This window comes from Oncorhynchus clarkii, chromosome 20 (genome assembly GCF_045791955.1).
Source record: "Oncorhynchus clarkii lewisi isolate Uvic-CL-2024 chromosome 20, UVic_Ocla_1.0, whole genome shotgun sequence".
NCBI lineage: Eukaryota > Metazoa > Chordata > Actinopteri > Salmoniformes > Salmonidae > Oncorhynchus > Oncorhynchus clarkii.
In genome coordinates this window covers 42,838,594-42,863,391 of record NC_092166.1, presented here as the reverse complement: position 1 = coordinate 42,863,391, position 24,798 = coordinate 42,838,594, and the positions used below count along the sequence as shown (strand labels likewise).

The following is a 24,798-nucleotide window of genomic DNA, read 5'->3' as shown; positions in this document are numbered from 1 at the left end:
CATCTTGTCGTAACAAAATATCCCGTTTAAAACGGGAACATTTTTTATCCAAAAATTAAAATACTGCCCCTAGAGTCGCAACAGGTTAATGACATCACCAAATAATAAATATGACATCATTATTCTTTAGATCCCCATGGACCATTCTTAATATTCCTATCTCATGAATATTGTTCCAACCTTCATTCTTTGGCCGTTAGAGTTTTTGGCTGCAAAGGTCTTAAGTAGACAAAGGGATTCCTTTCCCAATACTGCAGGGCAAGAAAGAGATTTATGACCCAGTGTTAAGGTGTCAAGACAGGCACAGCCCCCTGCTCCTCTTCTGTTGGAGAGAGGAGGTCTGGCAATCTCTTCAAACATTTGCCTAGCTGATGGGTCTTTTGATCCACTGTCAGGAGAGTCATGACACAGCTCTGCACATTTTGTTGTGAGCATACAGAATCAATAGACCAATTGTTTTGGTATTGCCCTCAGGTAGTATGTTTCTGGTCTCAGGTTCAGGGATGGCTGAAAAAGCATAACATTAATCTAAAATTGACCCTAGAAATAGCATTGTTCAGCGATCTAGAGAGACCTGGTAAGTCAATTACTAATACTCTTAGTAAAATTATTTATATTCAACTCGCAATCTGTGGATTCTATTCGATTAGATAGATTCAAAATGTTTGTTAAACATCACAGCATAGTTGAAAGATATATGGGGCGAAGAAACCCGAAGAATGTGGCCAGCAGAGATACAGTAGATGGGATGGGCTGAGATAAACTGAGGGTGGGGATGTGGAAATGGAGACAAGAGGGAGTGGAGTTGCTGGGCGGGGGATAGAATGACGGTCAAAGATAAAGGTAAAAAAATTTACTAATTTGGATGATTGAGCAGCAGCTCTGAGGGAAACGTGGTTCTGGAGGGCTAGTGGCCTGGCAGTTGGGAGCTTGGGCCAGTGACGGACAAGTCATTGGTTCGTGTCTCCATTTTTGACCTTGTGGGAGATCTGTCGAAGTGCCCTTTAGCAGAGCATTCACCCTGGTTGCTTCTGTGTGTCGCTCTGCATGGGTGTCATTTAAATGTTGAACGGCTTCACTACAAGTAGATTGTGTTTAAATGTACAAAAAAAAGCTTTAAAAAAAGGGCCAGAATTCACTAACGCTCTGTTGGCTGAACGGAAGCAAGTCCTCACAGCAATGTTTCAACATCTAGGGGAAAGCCTTCCCAGAAGAGTGGAGGCTGTTATAGCAGCAAAGGGGGGACCAACTCCATATTAAACCCATGATTTTGTAATGAGATGTTCAATGAGCAAGTGTCCACATACTATATACATATATATATCGAGTGTGAACCTACCATGGACAAAGACTGACACTTGTGTTGTTGAATGTATTTGTTCCAACGACTGAAACACAGACAACGACGGAGTACTGTTTTGGTGTGTTCGTTTCAGGTAGCTCTTCTCATGCTATTCTTCACATTTTGCTATGAGGATGATATAACATTTTGCAGTATTAATGCAAATATCCTGCTATTCTACACATTTTGCCATGAGCCTGAGAGAAAATGTTTGTTTTAAAGCTAATTTCCTGCAATTCCACATCTTTTGCCAAGTTTGCTGGAGAGGCATTGTCACGTGTGCTCTCAGCCTCTAGGTCATCAGGCTGCTCGTTAGGGCGCACACCTGTCACCAGCGTTACGCGCATAATGACACTCACCTGGACTCTATCACTTCTCTGATTTACCTACCCTTTATATGTCACTCCCTTTGGATTCTTCCCCAGTCGTCATTGTTGCTGTTTCATGTCTGTGCGCTGTTTGTGTTCCTGTTTTGTCAATTTATTTTTTAAATCTATTTACTCCCTGAACTTGCTTCCCGAATCTCTGCGTACATCATTACAGGCATTTTTGATGGCCAATCCTCTTCATTGGGAAATGTGCCGAAGTAAGTAAGTAACAACAGTGACCTACCAGGGGTGTTTTTCAGCTTTGACAGCAGTTCTGAGATGGACATCTTCTGGGCTTGAGCGATATAGCTGAGGTTCTCACTGTCCAGCACCACCAGGAATGAATGCATGGCTGTAATCAGCCGGTTCAGCACTGTTGACACAACATTCATTCATTCAACAAGCATATTTTTTTTTAGATTCAAGTAGATCTATGGACTTATTTTTTAATGGCTAGCTCAGAATATGAGCTTCCCAACAGTTGTTTATATATACTGAATAAAAATACAAAACATGCAACAATTTCAAAGATTCTGCTGAGTTGCAGTTCATGTGTGACTGCCTGGCTCAAATCGGTCTTATGTAGCAACATTTTAAATTATGTTTTTTACATTGGATAAAAGTAGAGACTCAAAGCTAGAAAATGTTATATCACACACTACAGTTGAGGAACAATGGGAAAGTAATTATGCTTTGAAAGCTGATTAACTTGGAAACTTACTTTTGATAAAATGGCCTTTGAATGTTTTGGTACTACTGCTGGAGAGCCCTTCTTTGTCTACACCCATTCAGGATCTTTCACACCCTCTTAAGCTATATCCCCACCCATCTCTTTATGGGTTGATCCGAGCATTCCGTACTAACATCAGTTAAGCACCCAAGCTAACTTGCTAGCTACATCCGGACACAAATGAGAGAACAGCTCACTGAACATTACTTGCCCACGCAGAGCTGGTTAGGCTGTTATGTTATCTCTGACGCTGTACGTTAAATTGTGACGTGTCATGAAGTAACGTCATGCAACTCATTATGTGTCATTCAGATTCTCTCCACCAGGTTTAGCACTTCTCTCACAAATTAAAAACAAGAAAGGGATAGGGACAGGGTAAGGGGGATACCTATAGTCAATTGTACAATTGAATGCATTTATTTTTTGCGTCATCACCGCAAGCCATCATGCCTCTCAAAAGCCGTGACAGCCGCTGTTTACTTCTGAAGATAACTTTAGCGCCACCCTAAAAACCTAATTCAAATTCGACACACACCGTCAAATAGGTATGTAATGACACATTATATAAACACTGTAGTGTTTTATTTACATTTTAGAGGCAATAAGTTGGACAGGTCGGGTGAAAAAAGCCGTTTCCCCACACAGCATATCTCTCCCTTTCACTATCACGCAGTAGGTTTCGCTTCCCCACACTAAATTTTTAAAAAGACCCAACGGAGCCTTCTTCATTACCTTCTTAAATCATGCAGAGACAAGCAGCATGCAGGTCTCATCATTGATTTTGCTGGAAATGGGAGAAAGTGCTTTATAATTGTATTCATATTACAGTTGACCTGGCCGCTAAAATAAGGTCAATTGTATGGAACAGTGTGAAGTACAGAACAACTGTAGCTACCGTTAGCTACTTACAGTTAGAATTGAGAAAACACCCCACCATTTTACTTGCCAAAGCAGAGCTGGTTAGGCTGTTTTCATGTTATCAAGAGTGTTGGTGAATGTAACTGTGCTGATGGCAACAATAGGCTATAACTAGCCAAGTAAATGGCTCTGAGATACGAATAATAAGATCATACACATAACGTTAGCTAGTGAGCCAGCAGTACACTTTAACTTGAAATGAAACCACTTTCTGTCAAAATTAGAAATGTGTAATACCCGTATACATCATGGATGGATGCCATGGTTTCCCTTAGTTTGAAGATGTAATTCGGAGACACGTCCATCCTAGTCCATAATTAGGGCTCCCGAGTGGGGCAGCGGTCTAAGGCACTGCATCTCATTGCAATATGTGTCACTGCAGTCTCTGGTTCTAGGGTGACACACAATTGGCCCAGTGTTGGCTGGGGTAGGCCGTCATTGTCAATAAGAATTTGTTCTTAACTGACTTGCCTAGTTAAATAAAAAAATACAAAAAAGCTATCATACTCAAATTCCACTGATTTCAAAACTCGGTCCTTCAGAAAGTGGAGAGAAACACTTTCTCTCCACTTTCTCTCCACCGTTTTACTCCACGACACCTTTCGATATCCTTTCAAAAAAAACTGCATTAGACATGATTACTAGACATAGTGACCAGCTCAAATAGACAGAAGTGTGCTATATGGCAGACCAATCCAAACTCATCTCCAGCCCCCTCATTTTCTCAGCCAATCATGGCTAGAGGGAAGGTTGCTGGCTTTTGCTGTTGATCGTAATTTAACGATTTTATTTGTATTTACAGATGGCATACACGTTTGTTATGAAGGCACATGAAATTCACATGTTCGAGAAAACATTTCTGCTCCCCCAAAAAATTTATTTAAAAAAGTTTATGTTCAAAAGGCTCTTCTGTGAAATGGTGACCCTAGTTTCCTGAAACATATCACATATAAGGAAATCAGTCAATTTAAAAACAATCTTTGGATTTCACATGACTGGTAATACACATCTGTGGTATTGCGTTGTGTGACAAAACTTCACATTTTAGACTTGTCTTTTATTGGCCCCAGCACAAAGTGCACCTGTGTAATGATCATGCTGTTTAATCGGCTTCTTGATATGTCACACCTTTCAAGTGGATGGATTATTTTGGAAAATGAGAAATGCTCACTAACTGGGATGCAAACAAATTTGTGGACAAAATTAGAGATAAACACAGTTTTTGTGCTTATGTAAAATTTCTGTAATCTTATATTTCAGCTCATGAAACATGGGACCAACACTACATGCTGCATTTATATTTTTTGTTCAGATCAGTCTTTTCGGGAGCCCAGAATTTATTTATAAATTCCATAATTGGCTGGATTGGTAGTTGCATTTCCCAAGGGATCCGTAGTGCAACATAGCTGACGTAAGTTGTAACTAGAAAAAAGGAGTTGGCTGGTAAATGAAAACTAGCCTTTTTTGTTGTTTAGTCCCTGCCCATTTCGGCCGTATGCTTCTTTTTGGTTCCAAGTGTTCTACACCCCTGGACGTCAACAAGGACTAGAACCTTCTAAACCTTCTGAAAGCCAGGGCCGTATTCATAAAGCCTCAGAGTAGCAGTGCTGATCTAGGATCAGGTCTTTCCTGTCCATGTAATCTTATTTATTATGATCAAAAAGGAAAAAGTGGTCCTAGATCAGCTCTCTGTTTTATGAATGTGGATCCTGGAAAACCAAAATCCATATGAACAGAGAATTTTTTTTCTCATATCCTCGCTTCTGTTACGTCAAGGTCAGAGCTTGTGAATGTGTCTACACAGAAAGTGGTTTGATTTGAAGTTGTTTTGGCATTCCACTGAATTTCATGTTCCCCCCGAATTTGCTAAACATCCTTTACTAGAGAAGGAATGACTCCCTTAATGAGGTTAGTGCAGATTCATGATTCCAAATAGAGAAGCAAAGCTTAACCAATTAACCTCTTATGACATTCAACAAAATACCTTTCAGTACAGACAGTAGACTACATTGAAAATGCTTTTTAGTCAAGGTCTAGGCTTATTCTGTGACTGGGGAAACTGACCCTCATAGTATAGGCATACCGTATGTGGCCAAACACAAATAGACTCAAGAAGATGTCAATATAAGAGCTATGTGAATATGCGACAATCATGTATGTGTGATGATTTCTTTTTTTTATGTGTAGAAGAGCGTCAAAGGGAATAGATCAGTGCTACTGTTCTAGCCCCACAGTGAGGGCCCAGTTCTGCAGCCTGCAGTAGTCCCATTATCTCTACTTGTTACCAAAAAGAGAAAATGATGGGAGGGACTCGGGGCCTTTCTACTCTGTAATGCCACTGCAACATTGACCACATAAAACGTGTGATGTCCTCAATGGTCTCTAAATGGCGCCATGAAAATAACTCTTTAGAGCCTGGGCGGCATTGAGGACTTGTCTTGAATGAAGCCCTCTCACTCACGAGCTCAGTTGTTTTTTATTAATTCATCACTCCAGGCAGGTACACAGAGAAACATAGTGGGAATTACATAGAGACCAAAGACATGCAGGGCAATCAGCATTTCCCCCCTGTTTACTCACTCGCTCACTCTCTTCACCTCTTCTATGTGCTTGTCTTCTTTTAGGAATAAATGATTTACAATGATGCTTCACTTCATGTCTCCCAACTTTGCCAGCAGCCCTTTAGTCAAAAAACATTGTTATTGAAAGAATATACCTGCATAATATAGTAATAGTCTTTAATTAAAAGGAGACAAATTGACCCTTCAATGTGGTATTACTACTAACCCTTTGAGATAAAGGACTTCTATTGTTACCTCACTTGTTTGAACTGCACATAGCAACCTTCAGACTCGACAGATTTGACAAGAAAGCGCTAAAACCTAGTCACTAAACAAATACTGTCTGTTAACCTGATGGCAATGTTAAGCTGTGATGGCAAACAAAGAATGTTCAAAGTAGGTGACCATTAGTTTCTAACCAAACAGAGAGACCATTGACAGATATGTTAAATCAGATGTGCTAAATCAGTGGACTCATTATACAGAAGTAAAGTTTTTCAAGAGGGAGCTTTTCAACTATTTATTAGCAAAACTAAATTTGCTTAAACCAGTAGCATTTTCCACATTTCAAAAATGCTTGAGACACCCACTCCAAAATGTGAAGGAAGTGGCTAAAGCTATGGTAGGATACTGAACATGTTGTTGATGTAAAGCTATCAAAAGACTTCACTGGTGACAAGAGTTCCTGATCTGTTGTGCCTAGTATGTAAATGGCTCTCCTCTGTGTTGGGGTTGTGTGTGCTCTTGAAGGAAAGTCTGTCTGTTGTGGAGAGGCTTGTTTTCCTTTTTATTCAGTGGTGACCAGGTAAGTAAGTAAGTCAGTAAGTCAGTCAGTCAGTCAGTCAGTCAGTCAAGTCAGTCAGTCAGTCGTGGAGAGGCTTGTTTTCCTTTTTATCCAGTGGTGACCAGATAATGGCAGCAATGAGATGGAAGAAGGAAAGTGTGGAAGAAAAATCTGCTCTAATAGCATTGGGTGAGTGGTGAAAGAGAGGCAGGCCATGTGCCTGGTCGGTATGTAATATTATCCATGGTGTCATTTTATTTCCAATCACGTTTTGGAGCATTGGAAGCTAAAGAAAAGGACTATTAAAACAAATTGCTTTAATACTTCTCAGGAACTCGCTGAGAAGTGAAATGGGACAGACTTTAACCTTAAAATCTCTGTAGATTTCATAGTGGTTGGAAAAGAGAGGAGGGTATTATTTCCTACTGATTTTCTTCCGCTATTAAATAGGCTACATTGCATGATAAAAGCCACAAAGTCATAAAGCCTCACGGAAAACACATCGATTCAGGGGAACTTGCAGGAGGTCTTTTTTTTGGACTTCCATGGTGTCAATAAAACTTCCTGCATTAGCCAGTGAGTAAAGTGGCACTAAATTGATAGAAGACAAAATAGATTGATGGACTGATAGATTATTAACTGATGACCTAGTAAAACAGGCCCAGTGCTGTGCACTGATGTTGAACAAGAAGAAAGGAGCTCTATCACATTACTATTTGCAACATTTTGTAGGTTTGCAGTTGTACCGTTCGCGCACAACCGAAAATGCACAACCTGGAAAATATTTCTACATTTATCTAATATCTGATATAAGTGATATGTCAATAATAGATAATAGGCTAGTACATTATATCCCAATTAGTTAGCCTAATTGATTAATTAACACAAAAGATTATACATTTATTTAAAGCCTAAACATCATGTAAGGTAGGCTAGATGTTAGTAAAAATTTATAAAACTTGTAGAGAATTTACTAGAAAGTTTAAGCCACATAAAATTAATTATGACGTGAGACGCTTTGCTTGGAGCCTAGTGATCTTACAAAAAAATCGGAGCAGCAAATGACCATGTCTAGATATTGCTGATACATTATTTTGCTTGAAAGTAGTCTTGATGTTCCTTCAGCTTACCTTTTTGTTTGTCCATCCCTGGCAATGCTCAAAGCGTCACTGAGAAGTTTATTTATTTTCCTAATGTTATATAGTTGTCCAATATGAGCTGCAGTTCTTCTCTCTGATGACAACAATCTCAGCTTGAGGTTCTGTAGGTTGAGGTGGTGAGAGTAGTCTAGTCAACATTCAACTCAACTTGTTGTCCAGTACGGACCATAAGAAAACTCACTCCCCTTTGCACAATTTCAAAAATAAACATAAAGCGACCCCTAGGGACGGGGGCCACTGGTGGGGAAGTGGTGTTTGTGGTGTGTGGTAGTAAGTAAAGACCAGACAGAAAAACTTTTGCTCTATAGATATAGCCTACACAAATATAGAAGATGCATTTTCCTCAAACAAAAATATTTAGTAATACTTTATTTGGATAGTCCATCTATAGATGCTCTACATACTATCTACACAGTATCATTAACATTTCAACTATTTACTAACCCAACCCTAACCATTACCCTAACCCTTATTCTAAACCTAACCCAAACCCTAACTTAACCTCAACAAGCAGTCGCTTATCAGCAGATAGTTTGTTATTGGCATGACCATTTGTAGAGCATCTACAGATGGACTATCCAGACTATCCACACAACATTTTTTCTTGAGACTTGTCGAAGTTTGGTAGCCAAGGTGTACACATCGGTGATTGGTCAACAATAAGGCTTCCTCAATTAAGTGTTTGTTGTTATTTAATTACAGATGACTAGTTTTCATGGAGTTTTTCATTTGAGAAATACTACACCAAACATCTTAGTAAGATGTAAAATTGAGCGACTTCAGAATGTATTACTGATTTCTTGAGTTCTCTTAGATTAATTCTGACTATTTTGAGGAAGTGTACTTGTTGCTATGGTGTCTTAATTGTATTTATTTATTGACCCTTTTTTCATCTATCCATTGATCCTGACTAGTGTCTCAGTTTATGCCTCTAAAAAAATATCACCACAGTGTGATGCTGCCACCACCATGCTTCACCGTAGGGATGGTGCCAGTTTTCCTCTAGATGTGACACTTAGCATTCAGGCCAAAGAGTTCAATCTTGGTTCTTAGGTGCTTTTTGGCAAACTCCAAGAGGGTTGTCATGTGCCTTTTACTGAGGAGTGGCTTCCGTCTGGCCACTACCATTAAGGGGATCCCAAGTGAGATAAACCGGGGCCTCCCACTCCTCTTTCTATTCTGGTTAGAGCCAGTTTGCGCTGTTCTGTGAAGGCAGTAATAAACAGCGTTGTACGAGATCTTCTTGGCAATTTCTCGCATGGAATAGCCTTCATTTATCAGAACAAGAATAGACTGATGAGTTTCAAAAGAAAGTGCTTTGTTTCTGCCAATTTTTTGCCTGTAATCGAACCAGCAAAATGCTGATGCTCCAGATACTCAACTAGTCTAAAGAAGGCCAGTTTTATTGCTTCTTTAATCAGCAGAAAAGTTTTCAGCTGTGCTAACATAATTGTAAAAGTTTTTTTTAATGATCAATTAGCCTTTTAAAAGGATAAACTTGGATTAGCTAACACAATGTGCCATTGAAACACAGGAGTGATGGTTGCTGATAATCGGCTGTTTGCCCATGTAGATATTCCATTAAAAATTAGCCGTTCCTAGCTACAATAGTCATTTACAACATTAACAATGTCTACACTGTATTTCTGATCAATTTGATGTTATTTTAATGAACAAAATATGTGCTTTTCTTTCAAAAACAAGAACATTTCTTAGTGACCCCAAACTTTTGAACAGTGGTGTATGTATGTCTTAGTCGTGTGTATAGGTGGCAGGGAAGTCAGGCACAGGAGAATCATGGTGTTATTTAATACCAATAAATGAAACATACTCCAAACACTAAATGTAACAATAAACAAAGTGGGTACGAGGACACGTCGCGCACCAATACAAAACAACACTGAATACCAAACAATCTCTGACAAAGACATGAGGGGAAACAGAGGGTTAAATGCACAACAGGTAATGAATGGGATTGAAACAAGGTGTGTAGGAAGACAAGACGAAACCAATGGAAAATGGAAAAAAAACTGGGTTCTGTCCTCCACCGGAACTCAGTATCTCTCCTCCGGACCGTACCCCTCCCAGTCCACAAGGTACTGAAGGCCCCTCGCCCGACGTCTCGAATCTTAGATGGATCGAACGGAGTAACATCCCGCACTTCAGCCACCTGGAGCGGGCCAGCCACCACCGGCATGAGGAGAGACACATGGAACGAGGGGTTAATTAGTAGGGTAGCTGTAACCTATAACATGCCTCGTTCACTCTCCTCAGGACTTTAAACGGCCCCACAAACCGTGGACCCAGCTTCCGGCAGGGCAGGCGGAAAGTCAGGTTTCGGGTTGAGAGCCAGGCCCTGTCCCCTGGTGCGAACACCGGGGCCTCTCTGCGGTGACGGTCTGCGCCAACTTTCTGCCGCAGTATGGCGCTGAAGGTGGACGTGGACGGCCTCCCAGGTTTCCTCCGCGCGCCGGAACCAATTGTCCACCAGAACCGGCTGATACCCTAATACACATTGAAAGGGAGAAAGGTTAGTGGAGGAGTGGCGTAGCGAGTTCTGGGCCATCTCTGCCCAGGGCATGAACTTAGCCCACTCCTCTGGCCGGTCCTGGCAATAAGATCGCAGAAACCTACCCACATCCTGGTTAACCCTCTCCACCTGCCCATAACTCTCGGGGTGAAAACCTGAGGTAAGGCTGACCGAGATCCCCAGACATTCCATGAACGCCTTCCAGACCCTTGATGTGAACTGGGGACCCCGATCAGACACTATATCCTCAGGCACCCCATAATGCCGGAAAACGTGTGTAAACAGGGCCTCCGCAGTTTGTAAGGCCATGGGGAGACCGGGCAAAGGGAGGAGACGACAGGACTTAGAAAAACTATCCACAACGACCAGGATCGGGGTGTTACCCTGTGAAGGTGGAAGATCAGTTAAAAAATCCACCGACGGGGCCGTTGTGGAACGGGTAAGGGTTGTAACTTACCTCTGGGCAGGTGTCTAGGAGCCTTGCACTGGGCGCACACTGAGCAGGAGGAAACATAAATCCTCACATCCTTAGCTAAAGTGGGCCACCAGTACCTCCCATCAAGACAGCGCACCGTCCGACCTATCCCAGGATGACCAGAGGAGGGTGACGTGTGGGCCCAATAGATCAGTCGGTCGCGGACAACAGACGCCCAGCTGGACACTGAGGGGGAGAGGGCTCTGTACGTGACGCCCATTCAATGTCCGCGTCCAACTCCCACACTACCAGCACCACCAAGCAAGAAGCTGGGAGTATGGGAGTGGGATCCATGGACCACTCATCTGTGTCATACAGCCGGGACAGTGAGTCTGCCTTAACGTTCTGGGAGCCTGGTCTGTAAGAGAGGGTAAACACAAAACGAGTGAAAAACATGGCCCAACTTGCCTGACGAGGATTCAGTCTCCTCGCCTCCCGGATGTACTCCAGATTGCGATGGTCAGTCCAGATGAGAAAAGGGTGTTTAGCCACCTCAAGCCAATGTCTCCACGCCTTCAAAGCTTTTACGACAGCCAACAGCTCCCGGTCCCCCACATCATAGTTTCGCTCCGCCGGGCTGAGCTTCTTCGAAAAGAAGGCACAGGGGCGGAGCCTCAGTGGCGTACCCGAGCGCTGAGAGAGCACTGCTCCTATCCCAGCTTTGGATGCGTCCACCTCCACTATGAATGGAAAAGAGGGATCCGGATGTGCCAACACAGGAACCAAGGTAAACAGAGCCTTCAGGTGCCTAAAAGCCCTGTTCGCCTCAGCCGAACACTGCAAGCGCACCTGGCCCCCCTTTAGCAGTGAGGTAATGGGAGCAGCAACCTGACCAAAATCCCGGATAAACCTCCGGTAGTAGTTGGCAAACCCTAAGAATCGCTGCACCTCCTTTAACTTGGTGGGAGTCGGCCAATTACACACGGCTGCAATATGGTCGCTCTCCATCTCCACTCCTGATGTGGAAATCAAATGCCCTAGGAAGGAGATGGATTGTTGGAAGAACAAGCATTTCTCAGCTATGACATATAGATCATGCTCCAACAGGCGACCAAGCACTTTGCGCACCAGGGACACATGCTCGGCGCATGTAGCGGAGTATATGAGGATATCATCGATATACACCACTACACCCTGCCCGTGCAGGTCTCTGAAAATCTCGTCTACAAATGATTGGAAGACTGATGGAGTATTCAACAACCCATATGGCATGACGAGGTACTCATAATGACCTGAGGTAGTGCTAAATGCCGTCTTCCACTCGTCTCCCTTCCGAATACGCATCAGATTGTACTCACTCCTGAGATCCAGTTTAGTGAAGAAGAGCGCCCCGTGCATTGACTCAATCGCTGTAGCGATAAGAGGTAGCGGGTAACTATACAGTCTGGCAAAAAGTATTTAGTCAGCCACCAATTGTGCAAGTTCTCCCACTTAAAAAGATGAGAGAGGCCTGTAATTTTCATCATAGGTACACTTCAACAGACAAAATGAGAAAAAAAATCCAGAAAATCACATTGAAGGATTTTTTATGAATTTATTTGCAAAATAAGTATTTGGTCACCTAAAAACAAACAAGATATCTGGCTCTCACAGACCTGTAATCTCTTCTTTAAGAGGCTCCTCTTGTAACGGTTCTCTTGTTGTGAAGTAGAGGCAGACCAAAACGCAGCGTGGTGGTTATTCATTGTATTTTAATGAAGACACTATACATGAATAAACTAACGAAAACAAGAAACGTGAGAACTCAAAACAGCCCTATCTGGTGCAAACACAAAGACAGGAACAATCACCCACCAAACACACAGTGAAACCCAGGCTACCTAAGTATGATTCTCAATCAGAGACAACTAATGACACCTGCCTCTGATTGAGAACCATACTAGGCCGAAACATAGAAATACCCAAATAATAGAAAAACAAACAGACTGCCCACCCAACTCACGCCCTGACCATACTAAATAAATACAAAACAAAGGAAATAAAGGTCAGAACGTGACACCTCTGTCCTCCACTCGTTACCTGTATTAATGGCAACTGTTTTGAACTTATCAGTATAAAAGACACCTGTCCACAACCTCAAACACTCACACTCCAAACTCCACTATGGCCAAGACCAAAGAGCTGTCAAAAGACACCAGAAACAAAATTGTAGATCTGCACCAGGCTGGGAAGACTGAATCTGCAATAGGTAAGCAGCTTGGTTTGAAGAAATCAACTGTGGGAGCAATAATTAGGGAATGGAAGACATAAGACCACTGATAATCTCCCTCAATCTGGGGCTCCACACAAGATCTCACCCCGTGGGGTCAAAATGATCAAAAGAACGGTGAGCAAAAATCCCAGAACCACACGGGGGGACCTAGTGAATGACCTGCAGAGAGCTGGGACCAAAGTAACAAAGCCTACCATCAGTAACACACTACGCCGCCAGGACTCAAATCCTGCAGTGCCAGTACATGTCCAGGCCCGTCTGAAGTTTGCTAGAGAGCATTTGGATGATCCAGAAGAAGATTGGGAGAATGTCATATGGTCAGATGAAACCAAAATAGTACTTTTTGGTAAAAACTCAACTCGTGTTTGGAGGACAAAGAATGCTGAGTTGCATCCAAAGAACCATACCTACTGTGAAGCATGGGGTTGGAAACCTCATGCTTTGGGGCTGTTTTTCTGCAAAGGGACCAGGACGACTGATCCGTGTAAAGGAAAGAATGAATGGGGCCATGTATCATGAGATTTTGAGTGAAAACCTCCTTCCATCAGCAAGGGCATTGAAGATAAAACGTGGCTGGGTCTTTCAGCATGACAATGATCCCAAACACACCGCCCGGGCAACGAAGGAGTGGCTTCGTAAGAAGCATTTCAAGGTCCTGGAGTAGCCTAGCCAGTCTCTAGATCTCAACCCCATAGAAAATCTTTGGAGGGAGTTGAAAGTCTGTGTTGCCCAGCAACAGCCCCAAAATATCACTGCTCTAGAGGGGATCTGCATGGAGGAATGGGCCAAAATACCAGCAACAGTGTGTGAAAACGTTTGACCTCTGTCATTGCCAACAATGGGTATATAACAAAGTATTGAGATAAACTTTTGTTATTTACCAAATACTTATTTTCCACCATAATTTGCAAATAAATTCATTAAAAATGCTACAATGTGTTTTTCTGGATTTTTTTGTTTCTCATTTTGTCTGTCATAGTTGAAGTGTACCTATGATGAAAATGTACAGGCCTCTCTCATCTTTTTAAGTGGGAGAACGTGCACAATTGGTGGCTGACTAAATACATTTTTGCCCCACTGTATCTCACCGTAATTTGATTGAGACCTCGATAATCAATGCACGGGTGCAAACCGCCACCCTTCTTCTTCACAAAAACGAAACTCGAGGAGACGGGTGAAATGGAGGGCTGAATGTACCCCTGACGCAGGGATTCGGAGACATATGTCTCCATAGCTACCGTCTCCGCTTGCGACAGGGAATACACGTGACTCCTGGGAAATGCAGCGTCTACCAGGAGATCTATCGCACAATCCCCTCGTTGATGGGATGGTAATTGAGTCGCCTTCTTTTTACAGAAGGCGAGAGCCAAATCGGCATATTCTGGGGGAATGCTCACAGTGGAGACCTGGTCTGGACTTTCCACCATAGTAGCACCAACGGAAACCCCTAAAAAACTACCTGAGCACTCTAGCGGCCACCCCGTGAGAGCCCTCTGTGTTCAAGAAACAGTGGGGTTATGACAAGCTAACCAGGGTAGGCCTAGCACCACAGAATACGCAGGACAATCAATAAGGAAAATACTAATATTTTCCTTGTGACCCCGCCCTGCGTTACCATACACAAAGGAGCTGTGGCCTCCCTGATAAACCCTGACCCTAATGGTCGACTATCTATCTAAGGCATGAACGGGGAAAGACATATCCACAGGAACAATGGGGATCCCTAAACTATGAGCTAAACTTTTATTAATGAAATTCCCAACCGCGCCTGAATCTACTAGTGCTTTATACTGGGAACGCGGGGAATATTCAGGAAAAGTAACAGAGACAAACATATGTGCTCAGAGGGCTCTGGATGATAATGGTGCCTACTCACCTGGGGTGATGCCAGAGTGCCCTGCCTGCTGCCTTGATTCCGAGAGGAACCAACCTGGCACCGACCAGCAGTGTGACCTCTGCGACCACATATGGTGCTCGAGCGGGAACCGCCTCCGGTCTCCCTGCGCACCATCCCTCCCAACTCCATGGGTACCAGAGAGAGGGTGCGGGAGGATGGAACAACTAGACCCCGATCTAGAGTAGCCAGCATGTTGTCCAGCCTGATGGACATGTCCACCAGCTGGTCGAAGGTGAGGGTGGTGTCTCTACAGGCCAGCTCCCGACAGACGTCCTCGTGTAGACTACAGCGGTAATGGTCGATCAGGGCCCTGTCTCTCCATCCAGCGCTGGCAGCCAGGGTTCTAAACTCCAGAGCAAACTCCTGTGTGCTCCTCATCTCCTGCCTCAGATGGTAGAGGCGCTCACCAGCCGCTCTGCCTTCGGGTGGGTGGTCGAATACTGTCCTGAAATGGCAGGGGAACTCCTCAAAATGGTCCAACGCCGCATCGTCTTCTCCACACACAGCGCTGTCCCACTCCAGGGCTTTCCCGGTGAGGACGTAACTCTTCTCACGGTCTGATGGAGCTGGGTGGACCGTGGCCAGATACAAGCTTAGTTTGAGGAGAAAACCCTGGCAGCCGGCAGTATTTCCGTCGTACTCCTTAGGCAGGCATAAATGGATCCTGCTGGGTTCAGGCGGGGAAAAGGCGCTCAGGGGAGCCCCCGGTTGTGCTGGTGGAGGCGCTGGAAAAACTCCCTGTCTCTTCCAGCGGTCTATATTCTGGACAACGCGATCCATGGCGGCGCTCAGATTGTCAATCATCTCCGTGTGTTCCATGACGCGCTCCTCCACCTCTATGGCCAGGGTACCTTCTCCTGCTGACTTCATTTCTTGGTCAGAGATTCTGTTACAGTCGTTTGTATAGGTGGCAGGGAAGTCAGGCACAGGAGAATCAAACTGAGTATAATGGAGTTATTTAATTCCAATAAACGAAACATACTCCAAACACTAAATGTAACAATAAACAATGTGGTTATGAGGACAAGTCGCGCACCAATACAACACTGAATAACAAACAATCTCTGACAAAGACATGAGGGGAAACAGAGGGTTAAATACACAACAGGTGATGAATGGGATTTGAAACCAGGTGTGTAGGAAGACAAGACAAAACCAATGGAAAATTAAAAATGGATCAATGATGGCTAGAAGACCGGTGAGGTCGACCGCCGAGCACCGCCCGAACAAGGAGAGGCTTCGACTTCGGTAGAAGTCGTGACAATGTATGACACATATAGTATTAAAATGTTTATGAACTGTTAAAAAACTATTAAAAGACTCTTAAAACGTGAAGGATCTGACCCTTTTTTTAAATGTTTGCCTAAATTGACATGCTCAAATCTAACTGCCTGTAGCTCAGGACCTGAAGCAAGCATATTATTGATACCATTTGAAAGGAAACACTTTGAACTTTGTGGAAATGTTAAATTATATTCTCCAACATTAACACATTAGACCTAGAAAAAAACGTTTTTTTGTATCATCATCTTTGAAATGCAAGAGAATTGCCACAATGTATTATTCCAGCCTAGGTGCAAATGATATTGAGTTCACTAGATGGCAGCAGTGTATGTGCAAAACTTTAGACTGATCCAATGAACCATTGCTTATCTGTTCAGAATGTATTAAGACTGCTCAAATGTGCCTAAATGGTTTATTTAATTAATTTTCAATTTCATAACTGTGGCACTCTCCTCAAACAATAACATGGTATTCTTTCACTGCAATAGCTACTGTAAATTGGACAGTGCAGTTAGATTAGCAATAATTTAAGCTTTCTATATATCAGATATGTCTATGTCCTAGGAAATGTTCTTGTTACTTACAACCTCATGCTAATCACATTATCCTATGATAGGTCAACCACCCAGCGGGGGAACACCGATCCTGTAGAGAAGTAATGATGGACTGTCATTTCTCTTTGCTTATTTGAGTTGTTCTTGCTATAATATGAACTTCGCCTTTTACCAAATAGGGCTATCTTCTGTATACCACCCCTACTTTGTCACAACACAACTGATTGACTAAAACGCATTAAGAAGGAAAGAAATTCCATAAGTTCACAGTTAACAAGGCACACATTGAAATGCATTCTTGGTGACTACCACATGAAGCTGGTTTAGAAAATGCCAAGAGTGTGCAAAGCTGTTGTCAAGTCAAATGGTGGCTACTTTGAAGAATATAAAATATATTTATATGTAACACTTTTCTGGTTACTACATTATTCCACATGTGTTATTTCATAGTTCTGATGTAGTCACAATTATTTTACAATGTAGAAAATAGTATAATAAAGAAAAACCCTTGAATGATTAGGTGTGTCCAGACTTTTGACTGGTAGTGTGTATGTCCTTTATGACACAATAAATGATAACAATATGTGTTAAAACCTCTCTGGGATATGTGGGACGGTAACGTCCCACTTCGCCAACAGCCAGTGAAATTGCATGGCGCCAAATTCAAAACAGAAATCCCATAATTAAAATTCCTCAAACATACAAGTATTTTACACAATTTTAAAGATAAACTTCTTGTAAATCCAGCCATAGTGTCCGATTTCAAATAGGCTTTACGGCGAAAGCACACCAAACGATTATGTTAGGTCAACACCTAGTCACAGAAAACCATACAGCCATTTTCCAGCCAAGGAGAGGACTCACAAAAATCAGATATAGCGATTAAATTAATCACTACCCTTTGATCTTCATCAGATGGCACTCACAGGACATCATGTTACACAATAAATGTGTGTTTTGTTCGATAAAGTTAATCTATATGTCCAAAAACCTCATTTGAAATTGGTGTGTTATGATCAGAAATGCATCGTCTCATACAAACATCTGGTGAAAGTGCAGAGAGCCACATCAAATGACAGAAATACTCATAATAAACATTGATAAAAGATACAAGTGTTATCCTTTCTAGCGGAACCCCTCAACAACATTCCTCTGAAAAGGCAGCGAGCGATATTCAAAAATAGTTTTTAGAAATATAGAACTTTCACACATTAACAAGTCCAATATAGCGAATGAAAGATAAACATCTTGTTAATTTACCCATCGTGTCCAATTTCAAAAATGCTTTACAGCTAAAGCACCACATATGATTATGTTAGATCACCGCCAAGTCGAAAAAACACATCAATTTTTCCAGCCAATAGGAGTCACAAAAAGAGGAAATATATATAAAATGAATCACTAACCTTTTATGATCTTCATCAGATGACACTCATAGGACATCATGTTACACAATACATGTATGTTTTGTTCGATAATGTGCATATTTATATCCAAAAATCTCAGTTTCCATTGGCGTGTTACGTGCAGTAATGTTTTGATTCCAAAACATGCGGGGATTTTGCAGAAATACTCATAATAAACATTGATAAAAGATACTAGTGTTATTCACAGAATTAAAGATAGACTTCTCCTTAATGCAACCCCTGTGTCAGATTTCAAAATATTCTTTACGGAAAAAGCATAATCTGAGAACGGCGCTCAGAGCCCAAAACAGCCAGGGGAATGTCCGCCATTTTGTAGTCAACAAAGTTAGAAACAACACCATAAATATTCACTTAACTTTGATGATCTTCATCAGAAGGCACTCCCAGGAATCCCAGTTCGACAATAAATGACTGATTTGTTCCATAAAGTTCCATCATTTTTGTACAAAAACCCACTTGTTGTTAGCGTGTTCAGCCCAGTAATCCATCTTCATGAGGGGTGAGCATTTCATCCAGACAAACTCGAAAAGTTCCCTTACAATCATTTACAAACATGTCAAACGATGTATGGAATCAATCGTTAGGATGTTTTTAACGTGTTCAGTATAGGGGGCGGTATTTCCCCTTTGGATGAATTGCGTGCCCATAGTAAACTGCATAAAAATCTGTCCTAAATTGCTAATATATGCATGTTATTATTATTATTGGATAGAAAACACTCTGAAGCTTCTAAAACCGTTTGAAATAGGTCTATGAGTATAACAGAACTCACAGGGCAGGCAATCTTCCAAACTAGTTTTGGAATCCTGTGAAAGTTGGGGCAACTTTGATGTCATCGCCCCCTCCCTTCCCAACCAGTTATGGATCTGGAAACACTTCCTATGTCTTCCATCTTCCACTAGATATCCTCATTCAGTAGAGCGTTTAATGGTGCATAATGCTGTGAACTTTGACCCAATGGGGTGAAAAACTGTAGGTGTCGCGAGGATTTTCGTGTGCGTGAAGGCGCGCTTTGGACAGAGAGCTTCCTTTGTTCCAGTCAGCCCCAGATGAACTAGGATTGTCCGGTTGGAATGCCATTCGTTTTGTACGTTTATAACATCCTGAAGCTTGATTCTGCACTTAGTTTGACCAGTTTCGTCGACCTGTAATATTTTTCTGGACCAGAAGTCATTTTTTGGGCATTTGAGCTGAAAGTGGTAGCATATGCTACTACATGGACACTAGAATTTAACATTATGAAACAAAACAATGTATTGGGTAAGTATGACTCCTTCCACTACATTCTGATCGAAGACCATCAAAGTGAAGGGAATATTTATGTTGTAATTTTGTATTTCTGTTGACTCCAACATAGCGGAGAAATATTGTTACGTCTGAGCGCCGTCTCAGATTATTGCATAGTAAACTAATTCCGTAACGTAAAAAAACGTGACACAGCGGTTGCATTAAGAACAAGTGTATCTTTCTAACTATATGTAGAACATGTATCTTTAGTCAAAGTTTATGATGAGTATTTCTGTTATCTGGCGTAGCTTTCTATAATTTCTCCGGACATTTTGGAGAATTTTCTGAACATGGCGTCAATGTAAACCGAGATTTATGGATATAAAATGCATATTATCGAACAAAACATAAATGTACTGTGTAACATGTCATATTACTGTCATCTGATAAAGATTTTCAAAAGGTTAGTGAATGATTTTTCTTTTAATTCTGCTTTTGTCATTTTATCTTTTGTTGTACAAAATGGCTATGTTTTTTCTTTGTTTTGGTGGTGGTCTAACATAAATATATGCTGTGTTTTCACCGTAAAACATGTAAAAAATCTGACACGCTGGGTAGATGAACAAGGTGTTTATCTTTCATTTGAGGTATTGGACTTGTTAATGTGTGGAGGTTAAATATTTCTAAGAATATTTTTGCATTCCCTGCGCCACTGTTTGAGTTGAACGGGGGGGGGGGGGGGTGTAGTTCCCGCTTGGGAATCCATGGCGTCAACAGGTTTAACATAAAACATTAAAAATGTTCCAACCGAAGAATTCCTTTGCTTCAGAAAAGCACTGGAACGAGAGATAACTCTGTCGGGAGCGCGCGTCATGAGACCAAGGCTCTCTGCCAGACCACTGACTCAAAGAGGTCTCATGAGCCCGTCCTTTATAGTAGAATCCTCGTTAAAGTTTCAAAAGACGGTTGACATCTAGTTGAAGCCGTAGGAAGTGCAACCTCATCCATATCTCAATGTGTATTCGGTAGCCCAAGCTTTGAACAACTACAAACCTCAGATGTTCCACTTCCTGGTTGGATGTTTCTCAGGTTTTCGCATGCCAAATTAGTTCTGTTATACTCACAGACATCATTCAAACAGTTTTAGAAACTTGAGTGTTGTTTTATCCAATACTAATAATAATATGCATATGTAAGCATCTGGGACAGAGTAGGAGGCAGTGCACTCTGGGCACGCTATTCATCCAAAAGTGAAAATGCTGCCCCCTATCCCAAGTTCTGTTACAGTCCTTTATAAACATGTCAAATGATGTATAGAATCAATCTTTAGGATTTTTTTTTATCATAAATCTTCAATAATGTTCCAACTGGAGAATTCCTTTGTCTTGAAAAATGCAATGGAACGCAGCTACCTCTCACAGGCGCATGCGTGATCAGCTCATGGCCTCAGTCAGACTTCTGGTGTAAACAGCTCTCATTCTCTCCTCCTTCACAGTAGAAGCCTCAAATATGACCCCATAGACACTGTACAGTCCATAGGCAATAACTTGAAAAACTACAAACCTGAGATTTCCCACTTCCTGGTTGGATTTTTTCTCTGGTTTTTGCCTGTTATACTCACAGACATTATTCAAACCGTTTTAGAAACTTCAGAATGTTTTCTATCCAAATCTACATATATGCATATTCTAGCTTTTGGGCCTGAGTAGCAGGCAGTTTACCCTGGGCACCTTATTATCTAAGCTACTCAATACTGCCCCCCAGTCCCAAAGAAGTTGTTTAACATATATGTTATGGAAGCAGGTAGTGCTTTACCTTAAGTGTATTTAAATATCTAACTAAATATTAATGCATGTATTTACAACATAAGTTACATTTAGTTAATATGTAAATACCATATAGTTACACTTTAATAAGGGTTTAGCGCTATAGGTTGTTACATAAGTGGAACAAGGATATATAATTACAAGATGTCTTGTTCCAAATGTAAAACTAACATGTTCTATAATTACACTTTTGCAGTCCACTGTATAGCCCCATATTAACAATGCATCCTATTATGTAACCTTGTTACATGTAACTACATAAGTCACTACCAAAATAAGCTAGGCTAGGACTCCGTCAGCTGTTGTAACAATACATACCCTATAATTAACTACAGCCTCAGTTATCTTATTTCATTATTATTTGGCTTGAAGGATGTATTGAATTAAATGTAAGAGCAATGTATTTACAATGGGGCGGCAATAAACAATGGATATGCATGTAACTATAATGTACATGGCTTCAAAGGTGTGTGAAATGTTATTAAAAAGAATATCATATAATGTATAATGTTAATGAGCAAGCAGCTTCAAGTAAAGTGAAACACATTAGGGTAAACTTTTTTATTGCAATCATTGGGGAAATACACTTCAATGTAGATTAACTGATGTTATAGCACCTATAAGTGTAATTACAATGAACTTTCAATGCTATTACATACTTCACAGGATGTATCAAAATGTCAGTTATTACAATGTCGTTATAAAAAAAAGTATTGTAACTGAAATGTTTCTACACAGGAACAAGCAACTTAATGTAAAGTGAAACACATAATTAATTACTAATGTAATTACTATGTAGTTACTATGTTACAATGATGGCAGACACCCAATACAGTACTTGTAATTGTGATCAATGGGAATCCATCTCAATCGAGGAAAAACTGTTACAGCACATTTAATCGTAATTACTATGTACCTTCAATATTATTAAATATTTTGCAGGGTATATCAAACGTTTAGCTTTTACAATGTCGTTATAAAGAAAAGTATTGTAAATACAATGTTTCTACGCACGAACAAGCAACTTAATGTAAAGTGAAACATTTTATTTACTAATGCAATTAATATGTAGTTACTGTGTTACAACCTATTTTTGATAGTAGTAGTTGAAGTTTCTTGAGGGTGTGGTTTATAGTCTGTTGATTGGACAGTGATATGTTTGGAAGCAATGGAATCCAGAGTCTTCCGTTTCATGTGAAATCAAACATTTTTGTGTGGAGTGACCCAAAAAACACTGATAGCAACAAAACATGCTTATAACCCTGTCAAAAGAATGAAACACATTCCTTTGCTGTAGGATCGTAGTTCCAAAGGTATCGTATTGGTTGATACAAATGAAAAGTTGAGATTCTGTTGTTTTCAGCAAAATAGAGCTTGCAGGGGTTGCTTGCATTTAAAGGGTCAGTATTGACCTTTTTAAATTGATGTGGCAAAGCACCCAGCACCGGGTACTCCCGGTTCCATTTCCTCCATGCTAAGAGTACTTCTTTATAATTTTCTTTACCCAAACCAGTACATCCACTCAATTGAATTAAATGCTTCTTTAAAATTTTCCGATTGCTCCTTAGCTTCCAGACCTGCCCCTTTTTTGTCTGCCACGGTCTTTCAATTTGTGACATCCTGTGTGAGGCTCCACAAAGTTGTTTGTGGTTGACTGTCTGGAGATTGTAACCCAGCCTATTCAGAGACCTGACATACGCTCTCCAGCAGTCACTCAGAATGGTGTAACTTCTTCGCACATGTCGTCTGATGATGGGGATTAAGGCTTCCTGTGAACGGTTTCCACCATTTTAACTGGGTGCCGTCTGTTGTTTGACCCTCATCATCCCAAACACACAACCCTGCCTTCTCCACTTTGGCCCCATCTTTCCACGATTGTGCAGAAAGATAGAAACAAGTGCATATCATTATTTTTGTGATAGGGAGTTGGCCAGTGGTTAGTCACGCCTTGGAATGGTGGGGAATCAGCAAATCCATGGGAACTAGCATAATGTCACTTATGACACAAGCTAATCGATGGGTGGAGCTGTATAATGTTGAAAGACCCAAAACATGATCCTAGGAAACATCACTGCTGATGTGTCCAAGAGCACAGAGATTAATTTATCAAATAATTCAGTATATTAAATGGGCAAGACCTTTTTTTTTTTTTTATCCATATCAGTATATCTACTGAGGAGTACTTTGATTACCATAAGTGAAATATATCAACAAATGATCTCTCAGTTCCCAAGCCCAGATAATGAATGTTACTTCCTCAAAATGGATAATGCTATACCTTTCTCTTGTGCGAGAACTTAGATTTATCTATCTACTTGTCCTTGCTGGACCGGTTCCATTTCACGTCTATACTGTCCGATCCATGTGCCAATGTCTATTGGCCAGAGAACTGATCTCTCTGCCTGTCTGCCTCCCTGCCTGCTTGCTCCTCGCCTACCCTGGTCTATCTCTCCCATTCTGGACAGGTGCCCTCACCACTCTCTCTCTCCCTGGAGCTTTGCTCGCCTACATCCTAGCATACATCGGTGCTTCTGGTTGGACTATTTGAATAGTGACTTTTAGGGCAATAAACAAACATGATGCTGTTGTTCCTTTTGCTGGTGTCTACCCTGGGCTTTTACAATGTTGGCGATACTTTTAGAGCCCGATGCACTGTGAATGAGGAAATATGTATTATTGTTTCTCCCTCGAGTATTGTGAGAAACCCCTCGCTTGCTCCGGAAATGCAGATGAGAACTATGCACATTTCTCCCAAACAATATGGGAGAAATTGGACTCCTGTGCTTTCTCTTGGTATTTAACTATGTCTCTGGACTTTACATATCTCCTGAAATATGTGGCGTTAAAGACTCTGTTGACTATGGATTCTCATTCAAGTGCTGTCTGTAACTCCAAATGTTGTAACCCTCGATCTAGACTTGCCATTATCTTGCTGCTTCTTTTGTCTGGAAATGTGCAGTCTAACCCAGGTCCTGACATTCTTACCCCTGCCAAATTAAGTAGTCAGAATGGCCTGAAGTTTTTGCATATGAATGTAAGAAGTCTTGATTTGTGAATAAAAAGATAGAAACTGCCGACCCTGATGTATTTATGCTTTCTGAAACCTGTCTCAAAAAAATCTATTACAGACAGAAATATTGGCATAAATGGTTACAATGTTTTTCATACAGATCATAAATCTAAGGGTGGTGGGGTTGCTGTATACGTAAAAGAAAAGTTCTCGGTGGTCGTTCTGACTTCTGTTACTAAACCTAAGCAATTTGAATATCTGTCTGAACCTAAACCTTGGCTCATCTTTAAATATTGTTGTATCTTGTTGTTATAGACCTCCATCTGCTACTGTTGGCTCTCTGGATTGTATTTTCGAATTGTTATCACAGAATGTCAATTCTGAGTTTGTCCTGATGGGCAAGACCTATATCAACCTTCTGAATCAGGACTGGTTAACATCTAGCTCTGATCAACTCAAAATTCTATGCAATACCTATAATCTCACTCAGATT

At 41.3% G+C, this 24,798-nt stretch overlaps 1 protein-coding gene across 7 annotated transcripts in view; it reads right to left on the bottom strand.

Moving 5' to 3' along the window:
- The window catches only part of LOC139376382 (actin filament-associated protein 1-like 2), a 40,198-nt gene extending 32,211 nt beyond the window's left edge, over positions 1-7,987 (bottom strand). For 3 of the 7 annotated variants that reach the window (XR_011627912.1, XR_011627911.1, XM_071118909.1), the window contains exons 1-2: positions 7,834-7,972; positions 1,955-2,083 (exon numbers count right to left, since the gene is read on the bottom strand). Coding sequence is in view for 3 of the 7 variants with exons in the window: in XM_071118909.1 (XP_070975010.1) it covers positions 1,955-2,083; positions 7,834-7,849 (145 nt within the window). In the remaining 4 variants the exon portion in view is untranslated. Of the gene's footprint in view, positions 1-1,732; positions 1,810-1,954; positions 2,089-5,938; positions 6,039-7,833 lie in introns of those variants that run through there. The other 4 variants (XM_071118906.1, XM_071118905.1, XM_071118908.1 and 1 more) reach the window with 4 other exon arrangements.
- Between the last annotated feature and the right edge of the window lie 16,811 nt (positions 7,988-24,798).